The 13879-nt window shown below is 42.3% G+C and overlaps 1 protein-coding gene across 1 annotated transcript; it reads right to left on the bottom strand.

The window, feature by feature from the left end:
- Window positions 1-1895: 1895 nt before the first annotated feature.
- LOC127467941 (ankyrin repeat domain-containing protein 7-like) lies at window positions 1896-3279 on the bottom strand. Its single transcript, XM_051780546.1, has 4 exons — window positions 3085-3279; window positions 2617-2731; window positions 2312-2485; window positions 1896-2220 (listed from the first exon to the last, which is right to left on the bottom strand). Exons 1-4 carry the CDS (start codon window positions 3192-3194, stop codon window positions 2110-2112), a joined length of 510 nt encoding a protein of 169 aa, XP_051636506.1. The 5' UTR covers window positions 3195-3279; the 3' UTR covers window positions 1896-2109.
- Between the last annotated feature and the right edge of the window lie 10600 nt (window positions 3280-13879).

Here is a 13879-nt window from a genome sequence, read left to right as displayed (position 1 = left end):
CTTACCTCCTTGATAGCGAAGAGTCTTACATGATTCTGGCAATGCAGGTGTGTTTGAGAGAATGTCAGCAGTTGTCCCAGAGCAAGAGCTGTTAATTTCTTCTCTGCCTCTGGCACAACATTGTCCCTTCCTTTCATAGCATTCATATTCCTCTCCTTCATTAGCAGTACTAAAGATAGAAAGGGAGGAAATGCAATAGGTAAAAATGCCCCCAGACTTTCCTGCACTCTCCACGGGAAGAGCAACAGCCATGCATGTGCCATTCTAACCCTATTCATAGACAACTGCTAAAGGGTCACACACAGACAAAACATACTGCAGTCCTAGAGTAGTGGAGACTGAAATCCTCACTACAGGCATGCTCATGCTACAGGTGCCTATTCTATCTGTGGAGTAACTCACCCCTGCTGGCTACTGTCTCATCTGATAAACCCCCTCTCCATTTCAAGGACCAGGGAGATTAACTAGGCCCCTGGCAGGCTGACATCTCCAAAGCCTCTTCCTCAGCTGGATGTTATACTAATGTCTCAACATTAAGATGGAGCAATGTCTCCTCAACCCCAGTCCTCACTTTGAAGGGCTTCAGAAATTCCCATGGTTCCTCTGAAGACCTGAAGTTCAGAGGGCTCCTAAGTCGGATATTAAGAGGCCAACAAATATTGCACTTGCATTCTGAGACCTGTGTCATATTCTAACAACCTTGGGTCAGTTGGAGGTCAGGTTTGTTTCATGAGCAGGAATACAAAACAAAAAACCCCAATCGAACAACAAAAGAAATTAAACACATTCTCCAGACCAAGGCTGCTATGCAGAATGGTGCATTAGCACAACAGAAGCCTGGAGGGGAGGAATGAATACCTTGTTTTGTTAGAGCAATCCTCAAACATGCTTTAGTCCTAAAGGGGTTTTTACTCCACAGTTTACCCAGGCTCCCTTCTCTCCTGCTTCCCATCAAGACAGGCTAACAGAAGGGGCAGGGGGAGAGGAAATTGAGATCCAGTGACAAGAGTTCACAGGCAGTTGTTTATGGCTAGGCAAGGCATGCTCATAGGCATAATGCAATTCATTCACACATCCCTTGGCTACCATCACTAGGATAGAGGGCTTTTTTCCTCAGTCTAGTTAAGCACACAAAGCCACCTTAGCCAGTGAATGGCCAGAGGTGCAAAGCTATCCACGGGAAGAGGAAAAGCACTGAAGAGTTTTAATTAGGGGATATCAGTTAGATCCCCTCTGAAACAAAAGGCAGGTAGTTGCTGCTAGGGGGTAGAATGGAACTTGGAAGCATACAGGTGAATTCTCAAAGAGAACTGGGTTTGGTGGGGAGGAGGGATGTTTTCCTCAATTTCCAAATCTACCCTTTACATGGAAAGAGATGCATCAGAAGGTGTCACACTTCAATAAAGCTCTCAGCACCTCATTTAACCCTGCTGCTGTTACCAAAAAGGGCTGTACATCAGCACAGACATTCTGAGAATGCAGTTGCTCTAGCAAGGATGTAAAACACTTACGACTCATCTCGAAACAGTCTTTCAAAAGCTCGGACTCCAAACACTCCACTGCTTTCTTCACTGATAACACCGCCATTGCGAAGAAGAACTTCTACTGCATCCTTATCCTGAAGAATAGCAGCAACTTCCATAGGGGTCCTAGGGCATCCAGGAGATAAGAGTAAATACGTCAGCTTCTGCAGGCATTACGTGTCATTACTTTAATCCCTCTTTGCTTCTCAGACAATTCATTTCCCCTCTCCTACTGGCAGAAGGAAAGCACAGCCAAACACCTGGAAGTGTTGGAGAATTCAGGTTGGTGGGACCTCAGGAGGTCTCCAGGCCAGCCATCCACCCAGAGCAGACTCAGGTTGCGTGTGTGTGCCTGCGCGCGCGCGTGTGCATGTGGGACCACAGACAATGCTTTCTTGCAGTCCTCAGTGTGGAAATCATCCCCTGAAGTAAGCAAGCAGCAGAGCGCAGGTCTGCTTTCACAAGTCACACTGAAGGAGCTCCTTCTGGGTGGTTCCTGGCCCTTTTTCAAAGCTCCTTCTTATGCCTCCCATCAATCCAACTTAAACAATGCTAAGGAGTCCCACACGTGCTTTTACCAAATCCTTCACCTTTTATGATTATCTGTAGCGTTCACGTCAGCTCCTTTTTGAAGAAGGAACTCGATCATCCCTTTGCAACGCTCAGTGATGGCAAGAGTAAGTGGAGTGTATCCCAGCTGAAAGGAAAAATCATCTCTCTTAGAATAACAGAGAAAAGTCAAGCAAGTTGACTTGGGAAGAGGAGGTTTACCTAAAGTCCAAGCTTACTTCATTCTTAGCATCAATATCTGCGCCATGCTCAAGCAGCAGCTCCACTAGAGATTTGCTAGACATCAGGACAGCAAAGTGAAGGGCGGTGTTACCAGTAGCAGCTCTGTGGTCATGGTTGGCACCATGCTCCAGCAGAACAGCCACACAATCTCTGTGCTGGTGCTGTACTGCCTGGAAACAAGACACAAAGGAGAAATAACTTCCAACGTCTACATTGTTCTCTGTCAGAACTCCTGCATCTTCCCAACACTGGAAGTTCAAGCATCTTCAATCATAAGACAACATATGCCCCTTTCACATACCAGCATCAGTGGTGATCTCTTATATTTGTCCCGACGATTTAGCTTGCAATTCTTGCCTGCTAGAAATCGAACAACATCTGCATGGCCATTTATGCAAGCAAGATGCAGAGGTGTCCTAGAAATTAAACATACACAATTGTCCCGGTTTAAGCCCAGATGACAATTAAGCCCCACACAGCTACTTGCTCACACCCTCTCCCTCCCCGCCCCAGTGAAACAGGGAGGAGAATCAAAAGTAAAACCTATAATAACAATTAAATTAAAATAGAGTAATAATTAAAACAAAAGAAATAAAATAAATAATACTAAGGGATGCTAGATGCTGTCTGTTCCACTGATGGTATCCTTCGTTGCTGCTTAGGCTTGAAAGTACATAAAGTACATCCATCAGAAAACCACCCTGACTTTAGATAATTTTGACAAATTCCACATTTTGCAAAAGGTGGAGGCTTTGCTGTTTGTCCTTACAGCTTGTCTGCGTTGCGCCTGTTGACCAGGAACTTCTTCAGCCACCAGTGCCGCCGCAGCTGGTCCAGGTCGCCGCGGGCGGCCGCGCTGTGCAGGTCGACCCAGGCCATCTCTCGGCGTTCGGCGGCCTCGGCCTGGGTTCAGCAGACACAGGAGATGCCCGGTAGACTCTGCCGAGTCCCGGGCGGGGAGGGGATGGGGTGTGGGGAGAGGGGGATGGGGTGTGGGGAGAGGGGGATGGGGTGTGGGGAGAAGATGGGTCGATCTGAAAGGCGAGAGCCGAGTGGTAGCTGCGCTTCGCAGCCCCCGACGGTCCAAGCCAGAGAAGCGCTGCTGATCCCGTCGCGGCGGAGTCAGCAATGACGGCCAGCAAGGGTCTGGAGCCGGGACAGCAGCCGTGGACCGCCGAGACATCACAGAGGGGGCTTGTGACGCGGCACCACAGCCGGTTCCGAGACCGACCCACCGCCGAGCAGGGCTGAGTCCATTGGGGAGGGTGTAGCTGGGATAACATAAGAAGGGGGGGGGGGGGAAACAGCGCACAACAGCAACTGCAGACGGAGAGAGAAGTGAGAATATGTGACAGAAACAGCCCTGAAGACCCCAAGGTCAGTGAAGAAGGAGGGGAAGGAGGTGCTCAGGCAACGGAGCAGAGATTCCCCTGCAGCCCGTGGTGCAGATCATGGTGGGACAGCTGTGCCCCTGCAGCCCAGGGAAGCTCATGGTGCAGGAGAGCTCCACCTGCAGCCCATGGAGGACCCCACGCTGGAGCAGATGGATGCCTGAAAGGACGCCCTGACCTCGTGGGAGGCTCGTGCTGCAGTAGGCTCCCAGGAGGAGCCTGGAGCAGATTTGCTAGCAGGAATTGTGGCCCCGGTAGGGGGCCAGAACAGGTGTGAGCTTGTTACTTTGGAGATAATGACTTGGTCAGCTGGGCTTGAATAATTTTGTCACTCCAAGATGCCCTCTGGAGAGCAGAAGGTGCAATTCTGCTGAAAGGACAGACTTTCTACCCCTTCTACCTGACGATGAGCAGGCTGAGGGTTCGTAGGTTGCAAATATATATAATAAATATATACAATGAAAATATATAATAAATATAATAAATCTATAAAACATAAAAATACCCACCTTCAAAGACAAAGAAAAAAAGAAGTGCTGTAGTGCTCCACTGCAAGACCCATCACCAACAAGTAACAGAAGTGCTATATAGATATTAAGACTCAGGGTTGTCTAACAGATTTCTGTGAAACATAATTCCTACAGTGACAAGAGCAATAAAACTCAAAGCTCTTCCTCTGCTCCTGATGATTTTATTGTGAGTTTTGAAACCTCGGCAAACAGACCTAGGACACTGTGCTTTGTGAAATGTTTCTGTTACTTGAATAAAATCCCCTGTTTCCTGAAAAGTGTGTTTATTTTCTTTCACACTAAGGATTGCACTGCAAAATCCCACAGCATCTGTGTTGGATGGGATGAACTGCACCCTAAAAAATCCAACCCTTTCTCTCTCCTTTAACTATAAAGAAAGCAATGAATTACTAGCTCAGCTATAGATGTCTCAATTCAGCACAATTTTACGGTCGGACTGGATGATCTTAATGGTTTTTTTCCAACCTAAATGATTCTGGGAGAATAATTCTATGATAAAGTTATATTCACTAGGGATAATCACATGAACCCCACTAAATATTCACAAGCCCTTTGTGAGCTGTGCTCCCTTTCATCTGCATTTTGTCTTCCCTCTTCCTTGGTTGGTTGTTTGAGATGAAGTGACCCACCACTGAACACCTTGGAATATCTTTGACAGACAGAAATAGGATTGTTGAAAGCTAACAATTTAAAATTACAGGAACAGTAGGTTTACCTGTCTAATCTGATTATTAGTGCTCCCCTGCCAACTAATTTGGGTGAGATACCAGCCACATGATCATATAGGCTTGGTCTCTTACAGACATTTAAGAAGAAATGGATTTTCTTATATAAAATCTTATGGATTTTATAAGATGTGACAAACACAGTGAATTCACTCTCTTTCTTTCTTTTTATGAAGTTCTTCCTAACAAATGGAGCACATAGTTAATTTGGGAGATCTGAAGAACAAGGAGAAAGACCGGTTTGAGTCAACTTATCTCTGAAAAAAATTAATTTTTTCTTCTCTGGAATTATGTCTGATTAAAATGTCTTATAAAGAAAATTCAAAACAGACCCAGAGGTGGTTACTAAAAGGGGGGGCAGGATGTGCCTTCAAACATCCCTGATTAGTGACTGGATGTTGCACAGGGGGAATGGACTGCAGAGTACCAGTTATTACAACGCAAACCTGTACTATAGTATTGCCATTGTCACTAAGAAGCCACAGGCTTTGTACTGAGCTTTGTAGGCCTCAGGGGAAGGCTTGCTCCAGCTGAGCTTTCCTGGATCTCTACAAGCTGCATAAGGTGAACAAGCAGGTGCTAGCCAAAACTGGCTTTAGGGGCAATAGAGAGAAAAAAGAACAAGTATTTCTAACACATATAAAATGCACCATATATCATAAATTCAAGTGTAATGTGGAGCTGCAGAGCAATGAAAAAGAATAAGGTGTAAAAATGTGTTAGCAAATATGTAAATGGGACCCCATGTGGGTCCTAAAATGAGGGAGAGGAAAACACCATCAAGAACATTGTACTCCTCCAGCAAATAACTCCAGATGCTGGCAATGGGCCAAAACTCCCCTTCAACAGGAATCCCCAAAATGAAACCATCAGCCTTAGGAGGAGCATGGAAAGAGTGAGGCAGAAAGGATCTAGAAGCTAAACAGGGTGAAAATAATTGTAACCGCATCCTTTTCATTATTATATTACTATTGAAGCTTTTACTGCATTGAAATATTCTTTCTCTTTCTTCCATAATTATTAGATCTGGACTATTATTGATGCTTGGATTAGACTGCTAATATTTCAATCATACTAGCAGAAAATTCTTTTTTTATCTATGCTTCTTCTGAAATTCCCCTTGTCCTACACACTCCCTATCCTTTCCTTATCATTTGCTCCCCCAGCTGCACCCTCCAGAGTGGTGACCACACTGAAAGTGAACCGATGTCAAATACAGGTTATTCCCGGTCATTTGCTCTGGGAGGTGTGAGACACTGGATCAGTAGAAATATTGTTGGGTTGGAACCACCTCGGAGGGGTGAGTGTGTGTGTGTGTGTGTGTGTGTAGGGGAAGGAATGGGTCGAACCTCACGGAGGTGAGATGGCGACGTATCCCTCATGGCAGCAACGTATCCCTCATGGCAGCGACGTATCCCTCATGGCAGTGACGTATCCCTCATGGCAGTGACGTATCCCTCATGGCAGGCCCCTGGAGCCCCCGGAGCAGCTGTCAGTCAAAGGCAGCCCAGGAATGCTTCAACACACCACAGCTCCTGCAGCCCCTAACCCAGCCTCATGTTGGCAGGGACAGTGAGAACACTGCCCCTCACCCTGGAACCCCAGAATGGCCAGTTGTTGGGGAACGCAAGGCAGAGTGGGACGAATATCAAGCCTGGAGAAAGATTTATAGCCCTGAGTGACACCTTTTTACACCGGATAAGACTTTACTTCACTGGACTTTACTCCATAACACCGGATTTGACACTATTATGGATTAGACAGTTATCCCCAGTTATTCCCCAGTTGTTGTTGTATTGTTATATGAATGTTTGTACCCCAGTTGTTGTTTTTGAAAAATCACCCTCCATATTGTCTTCTTCCTCCCCTCACAGTTTTCCCGCCTTCTTCCCTGCTTTCCCGCTCCTCTGCCTGCCATTGGTTAGAGTTTAGTGCAGTGCAGAGGTAGCTCCCATTGGCCCTTTCCCCCGGAGACCTCCAAACTCCTCCCTTCCTTACCTAACTGCCCAATCACCCTGCTTCCCTAGTTGTCAATCCCACGCTCCTCCCTAGCCCAAAACTCCACCCCTGAACCTACCCTTTATAAGTTACAGTTTCCCCAATAAAGATTGGCATTGCTCCACGAGACTTCTACTGTGTCCCGGGCCCTCCTTGCAGTGCCCGATCCCTTTCCTCTCCCCCCGGGTCGTGGCAGCCAGTGGGCCTCAAGTCCCAGCTAGGGGGGTGGCCATGAGGACTAGAGCAGATAAAAGCAAAGGCATATGCTTTGTTTTGATAATATGACACCCTTTGGATGCCAAGTTGTCTTATTTTTTCCCCTAAAATTATCAGTAAAAGTAGTCTTGAGGAAAAGTGTGTGGCCTCTTCTCTTTACAGTATCTCGAGATAGTAAAGAACCCTGTGTATGCTTTGAAAAGTAAAACTTGTGGCTGAACTTGCAGCTCTGGGGCAGGAATGTTACAGTAGGATAGATCAACTCTGCAAATGCATCAGAGTGAAGGGAAGATTACTACCTGCTTTGTAAATGCTGGAGCCCTACTCAGTTTTACTATCTGAACATCATTATAATTTCAAAACTATCTCATTACAACAGAATGAATGTAAAATGCAATAATAACTACCTGTGAAATTTCTATGGCTGTGTCCAGACAGCAGTACAGCAGCAGTGTTTTTTCCCTACTCTTACTTATTCCGTCTTATTATTTTAATTATAGAACTAACCACATTTCAGAAAACAATAATTTTAATGCTGATTATATCTGGAGCAGGACTGTGATTGAAATAAAAATTGTATTTTCAATGTAGACTTTCTTAAAAATACCAATCTCTTTGTTTTCATACCTCAATGCTTATAGCAGCATGGAGAGTAAATACCACATGTGCAGAAACCTAGAATTAATCCTTAAAGACTTTTTACCTTATCTAAAGCATATTTCTACAGCAGATCATACAAGTTAATTCTAGCCCGATTTACACCTATGCAATACTACCTTTCTTGTTGTGTGTGTACAGAAAGGAAAGATGAAGAATGTAGGAAATCTAACAAGATAAAATAACTTATGAGGTATATGCAATAAGTTATTCATTTAGCAAAAAAATTAAGAGACATGTTGTCTGAAATACACGTTGTCTGTGCAGGGTAATTTTTAAAAACATCTACCTCACACCAAGGAAAGAATTAAAGGTGTGCAAGTTACAGCTGTGCACTCCTGTGGGAAGAGATGATATTTTTGTCCTTTGCTTACTCAGAAATTAGAGAGGTCAACCAATTAAAGTCTGCTTATAATCACAGTCACCAGGGGTCCAGCAGGTATTATATATTTCTGTGTCCTTTAGTCCACACTTAGCCTCAGGTTTTGGTTTATTCTGGATTGAAGAAGTCTGCTACCTTGCACAGGATGCCAGAGATTATCCCAAAGCATACAGTCATGTTGAAGCTTCATAGCTCTGTAGTATGTAACCTGTAACCAATGCAGATGAATGCTGCATACAAGCCAAGATATTTATGTCAAAATTTCCAACACTTTAATGCATTCATTCCTTCCTTCTGTAACATTTCAAGGGTTCGTGCTCAGTCTGGAATTAGATTTTCTGGAAAAAAAACCAAAAACGAAAAGACCATCCCAAATGTTTTGGCTGTCCTTTCCTTCTCAATAACTTCTGTATTGGCAAAGCTTAGGGATTGGGCATGTAAAGCATCCCTTAGGGAAGGTGCTGGATTTTCAGGAAAAAGGGCAAGAAATCACGATTTGTCAAAGTCATATGTTTTTATAAATATATTTTGTCTCTGGCTCTCAGTGTTAATTGTTGTATTTCCTATGGCTCACCAGCACTTGGCTGGTTCTGAACACCCCAAGTATTGCTCAAGAAAATGGGAGGGCAAGGGTAGTGCAAGTTCTTCACCTGACCCCAGTTCAACTTCATAGCAAATTAGCGTATTTCCAGTGAAGTCAGGGAAAGTTTAGGCATCTAAAAGCTGTTTCAGATTGATTTCAGTCTTCTGATCTGTCAAGAAGGACAAAATGGGAATTCTGTACTTCCCCAGTAAGAAGTGATCTCATTGTTATCACTTATTTCTGTAATTACATGTAGCTCATTAGAAGTGAGTTATTTCACGTAATTTGTATCTCTTACCCAGAAAATCCCATTAGGTTGCTAAAGGAGGAGTCAGCAAAGAGACAGACAGAACAAATTTTTGCTATAATAAATAATTTACTGTGTGTTGAGTTTTAAGTTACTGATCTTCAGACTTTCTACCAAAGAGTCTTCACCTAAACTTGTATTTTGATCCAGTCAAGCATTCAGTAATGTCTTTTTCAGAGTTGACACTCCAGAACTATTTCATCCTGGGATTCTGTGATCCTTGTGGGTCCCTTCCAAATCAGTATATTCTGTGATTCTCTGGTTCTGTGAAATGCCATATGGAGGGTGGTTCAGTGAGCACTTCTGCCAGTTCCCTCAGTACCCTTGGGGGTACTTTGTGAACGTAATTAAAATACAATGCAGTTGTTATTAGTCCAGTCATAATGACACTCACACTCACAGCCCGCGCTAATTCTGACAGAAAAGCTATACGCCATGTGAAGTTGCTGTACACAGTGTAGGGTTATTCAGTGGGTAGTCACAGAACTAAGCTAGAACAAGTTAGGCAAAAGTCAATTTGACTGTTTGATGGCTGGAGAATTGCTCTCACAGTTAAAATGAACTTAAATCAGTTCAGGCTAATACAGGTCCAGACCGATACAGAGACCCTGCACTGTTAGGAGTGTACAAAGGCTGTGGCCTCCTCTTGGTTCTATTTGAAAAACTTAAGTAGTAGTATTATTGACATATACTGGATAGATGTGATTTCAAAATTACCTCGATTCTGAAGTGATCATCACTCCTGTATTTTTGTTGTGGGTTTGTTTTGTGATTTTTTTTTCTTCTCAAGGAAAAGTTCTATAACACTGAGCACATGAAAAAGAAACTGTATGTTACCACCACAGAAAATACGGTTCTGGGTGCATCTGCAGGAGTGGTCAGTGGGGCTCTGACATTAATTGGATCAGCACCTCTACTACAACAATAATAACAACTTTGACTGGAGATTGGAGTTACGCCGGCCAGGACATATCTTCCACATTGAGCTATAATGTGTTAACAGCATAGAAAAAAAACTCTGCCTATTTTCAAAACTTTCCACTCTAAATGAAGATATTTTGAAAAGTGACAGAGGCAGTTTTCTGTCACAGTTTTTCCCAAGAATATGATGGTGGGAATTAACGCTTCATTGTCAAATACTGAACCAACACCCAGTTATGACATTATAAAACTATTAGTGAATTAATTCACAACAACCCTGTTTTGCAAACTATGAGCTCGGTGAAAATTGCACACAAAGTGCTGCAAGAAATAGCTCTCAAATGTATTTTATCATCTCCAGTGGAGGCTTTTACTATTCATGGTATGAAATGATGTGATTACTCCTTTACGCAGGAGTAAGAAATATTTAAAATACTATAAAAATATTTACTGTGAATTCACCCAAGAAAAGGCCAACCACTTCATCCAGGAGGTCATGCATGACCTGATACTGTAAAATTCCTCAGCTCTCCTTAATCAAGAACAGGTCACTATTTTACCCTCTGGTGACTCAAAGACTTTATACATGTTGCTGAAAGTTCATCTCAGTCATGTTGATAGAGAGCCAGGCTTGCTGCCTGCAGCCTCCTGCATCCAGCAGTTAAGGCTTTGCCCTCTTTCAGCCCTGCACCTTTGAGATCAAACTCCAGTCAGGATATTACCTCCATTGCCTGCCCATAATGTTGGTGCCTTTACCGCTCTCTCTGCCCCCCCCCCTTCAAAATCTCTCCAGGGTAATTAATTTTCCTCATGAGATACATGTGGAAAAGCCACTATTATCTTGCTTTCATCTCTCTTCTTTGTGCTCTGGTTGAATGAACCACTGATCCATGAAACCCTCTGGCTGCTCAGCGCTGCTGCAGTCCTGGGGGACCTCACCTGTAGAGAGCAAGGAGAAACAAACCACTGAATTACTCACTCCCTCTTCTGCTTGGGCTTTGAACGTTTGGCACTTTGTGGTGATCAAATTGCCAACTCCCCTGAAGAACATGAATCAGCCCCGCTTCCTCACAGATCATAATCTTTAAAAAAAAAAGAAAGGGTGGGGGGAGTTAGAATTATAATAAATGCTGACTTTTTTTTTTTAACTTTTCATTTCAAATTTTTCTCTATGTCCCTGAAATTAAATTCTTACAGTCTGTCATCTAGAAGAACCCTTCATTTTTCACTATGTCATATGCTTGGTCCATTTTGAAATACAGTGAGAGAACAAAGGCAGATTATGGGTATTTCTTTTCAGAAAAGGATGGGATTTTTAAAAAATATCTGAATGGAAAGAATATTTTGGATATCACTGATAGATGGCCACAGCAAGCGCGATAAGAATTCAAAGGTGTTTGTGAGACCAAAGGTCTCACTCCATGCTTTCAGTGCTGAAAGCCAAGTATCTGTCCCCTGCAATGTGTATGATCAGCATCTGTTACAGAGAGGAGTAAAGCACAGAGAAATCTGAACAGTTTAGGGAAATTCTGTCGTGTCCACATGTGGTTTTATAAAAAACAAGAAAAAAATATCCTCTCTTTCTTTTGTTGCATTTTTTGTTTGTGTGTGGTTTTGATCGTGTTTTTTATGTGTTTTTCACTGAATGCATTTGGAAATGTTGACTTTTTATTTTGATGTGCGTAATCAAAACAACACACTGTGAAATTCACAATATTGGCACATACTTTTTGTTTCATAGGGCAAAGGTAAATCATTGTTAGAAGTCTTTTAATAAAAGTTTTCTTTCAGCTATGGCCTTGTATAAGCAGTTCATCTGTCTTCATTACCTTCCCTGACCATATTCTCTGGGCTACTATCAAAATATCTCCAGTGCCCTTGAAAAATCTCATAGGTGGTCAGACAAAAATCAATGCGTTACCTATCAGTCTCCAGAAACCCATACCCAGAAGTAAACAAAACAGATTCCTGGCAACAGAGATTCCCAAAGGAAATGCATTGTCTATAAGTGATTCAAAAGTCAGAGCTTCAGAAACATTGACTTTACTGTTGTATTTAGCCATTAGAAGGACAATCTGAAAAGAAATGTTTCATTTTTATTTCCTTTTGAAAAAAATATATAAAAATGAAGTTTTCCTGTGAAAAACTTAAGGGAAAAAAATCTTATGGTGGTCTGAATCTCTTAAGTATTAATGTCAGAGTCCATGGATAACAAATGGGCAATTCTAATTGTAGCCTGTGGAAGGCAGCAAAATATGTACTTGCGAATCCTTTATGATGAGAGTTATCTGAATGCAAATGACCATAACTAATTGTTCTTTCTTGCCCATCCCTGTATTTCTCAAAAGTCAAATAATTTCCAGCAGAAGGAGAGAAGAAAAAAATAAAATTCAGGATAAGACTGTGACACCTGAGACTTTTCTCAGGCTAAATCTTTCTAAGGAAGAGAACTCCGAGGTTTGGATCCAACAGTGTTCATCATGTAATTTGTGAAGCATCTGAGCTGGTGTAGAGGTGGTCATTATGCTGAGTTCCCTCTTGGCACACTCTATTTCAGACTTGACTTACTGATAAGAGCCAAAAATGGGTTCAGGTCTCACTTCTGGAAAACCCCTAATTTGAATTCAACATCAGCATAATAAATCAATATCGTTTCATTTATAACAATAGAGTTTTGTAAATTGATGGATCTTCCACCAGAATGTTCAGCTTCTGTGGATAAGACAGTCATAGATCCTGTAATATTCCATAAAGATTTTTTTTGTTTATGTTAATAACTTATAGGGAGTGTCTCTATTTTTCTTGGACAGATCAGTCTGAGTCTCTGAGTCATCTTAGACCAGTCATTGTAACCACTTCAGTATAAACAGATACTGAAGCTTCTTACTTAAGTATAAACAGATATATCTCTTCCAAATCCTGAATTAACATAATGCTTTTACACACATTTAAACTGAGTTGATGAGGCTCATTAAAGGTGTAAATAGTTGGATCCCACTGATCTTTATTACTGCTTGTAGAATCTCAGCTGAAAAATACCCTCTTTGAAATATCCTCTTATTGAGACTGAGTTTTGAAAATATACCTATCCCCCCAAGCAGTACTATCAATGTCAATTTTATGCTTTGAAAAACACCAGCAGCAAAATACCAACTGTAATGCTTTTGGCTGTGTGCTCCTTCTCTCATTCATACATCATTTAGCTTCCTTTTAGGAGGTGAAAACATCAGCTAATCTGAGGAAGGAGACAGCTGGTTTGAAGCAATGATTCCATGTAATGCTCTTTTCTTATATTCTCTTGTGTGCCATCATGGCACATCAATAATTTATAGAGCATTTAATTACGCAGTAAGGCACAAGTGGGCATATTTTCCATAGCTATTCCATGCACATCAACAAGGCCTTTTTCCTCTTAAGGCCTTGAAGCTTGTATAGTAAGGGACTTAGAAAACTTTCCTTAGAGTACCTTATTGCTCTTGTTTTATGTTCTTTTAATTTATTTTGACGGTGCTTTTTTGTTCTGGGTTTTTGGTGGTTGTTGTTGTTTTTTGAAAAGGGAATTTTCAGGCCAAACCTAGAGAATACTCCTATTGCTTTGCCTTCATCCTTTCATATGGCAAGTACATTAATAAATGTGCTGTCCTGCACTGAATTGTTTTTCTAAATATCTTACTCAGGCTTCGCAGGAAGCAGAACATGGGTTCACAAGGAAAAAAATCAGAAGGCATTAGGCTTATTCCTTGCTAATTTTGGCAAGACCTGTAGACAGTCCATTCTTTGTATTCCCTTTATCATCAGGACTCTTGGAAAACATGACATGATCACACTCATCCTCTAAATCACTCCAAATCTCA

Source organism: Manacus candei, unplaced genomic scaffold, assembly GCF_025592945.1.
Source record: "Manacus candei isolate 608988 ecotype Guabito, Panama unplaced genomic scaffold, ASM2559294v1 h1tg000014l, whole genome shotgun sequence".
NCBI classification, from domain to species: Eukaryota; Metazoa; Chordata; class Aves; order Passeriformes; family Pipridae; genus Manacus; species Manacus candei.
The sequence above is the reverse complement of the archived record's forward strand: the minus strand, read 5'-3'. Positions and strand labels throughout refer to the sequence as shown.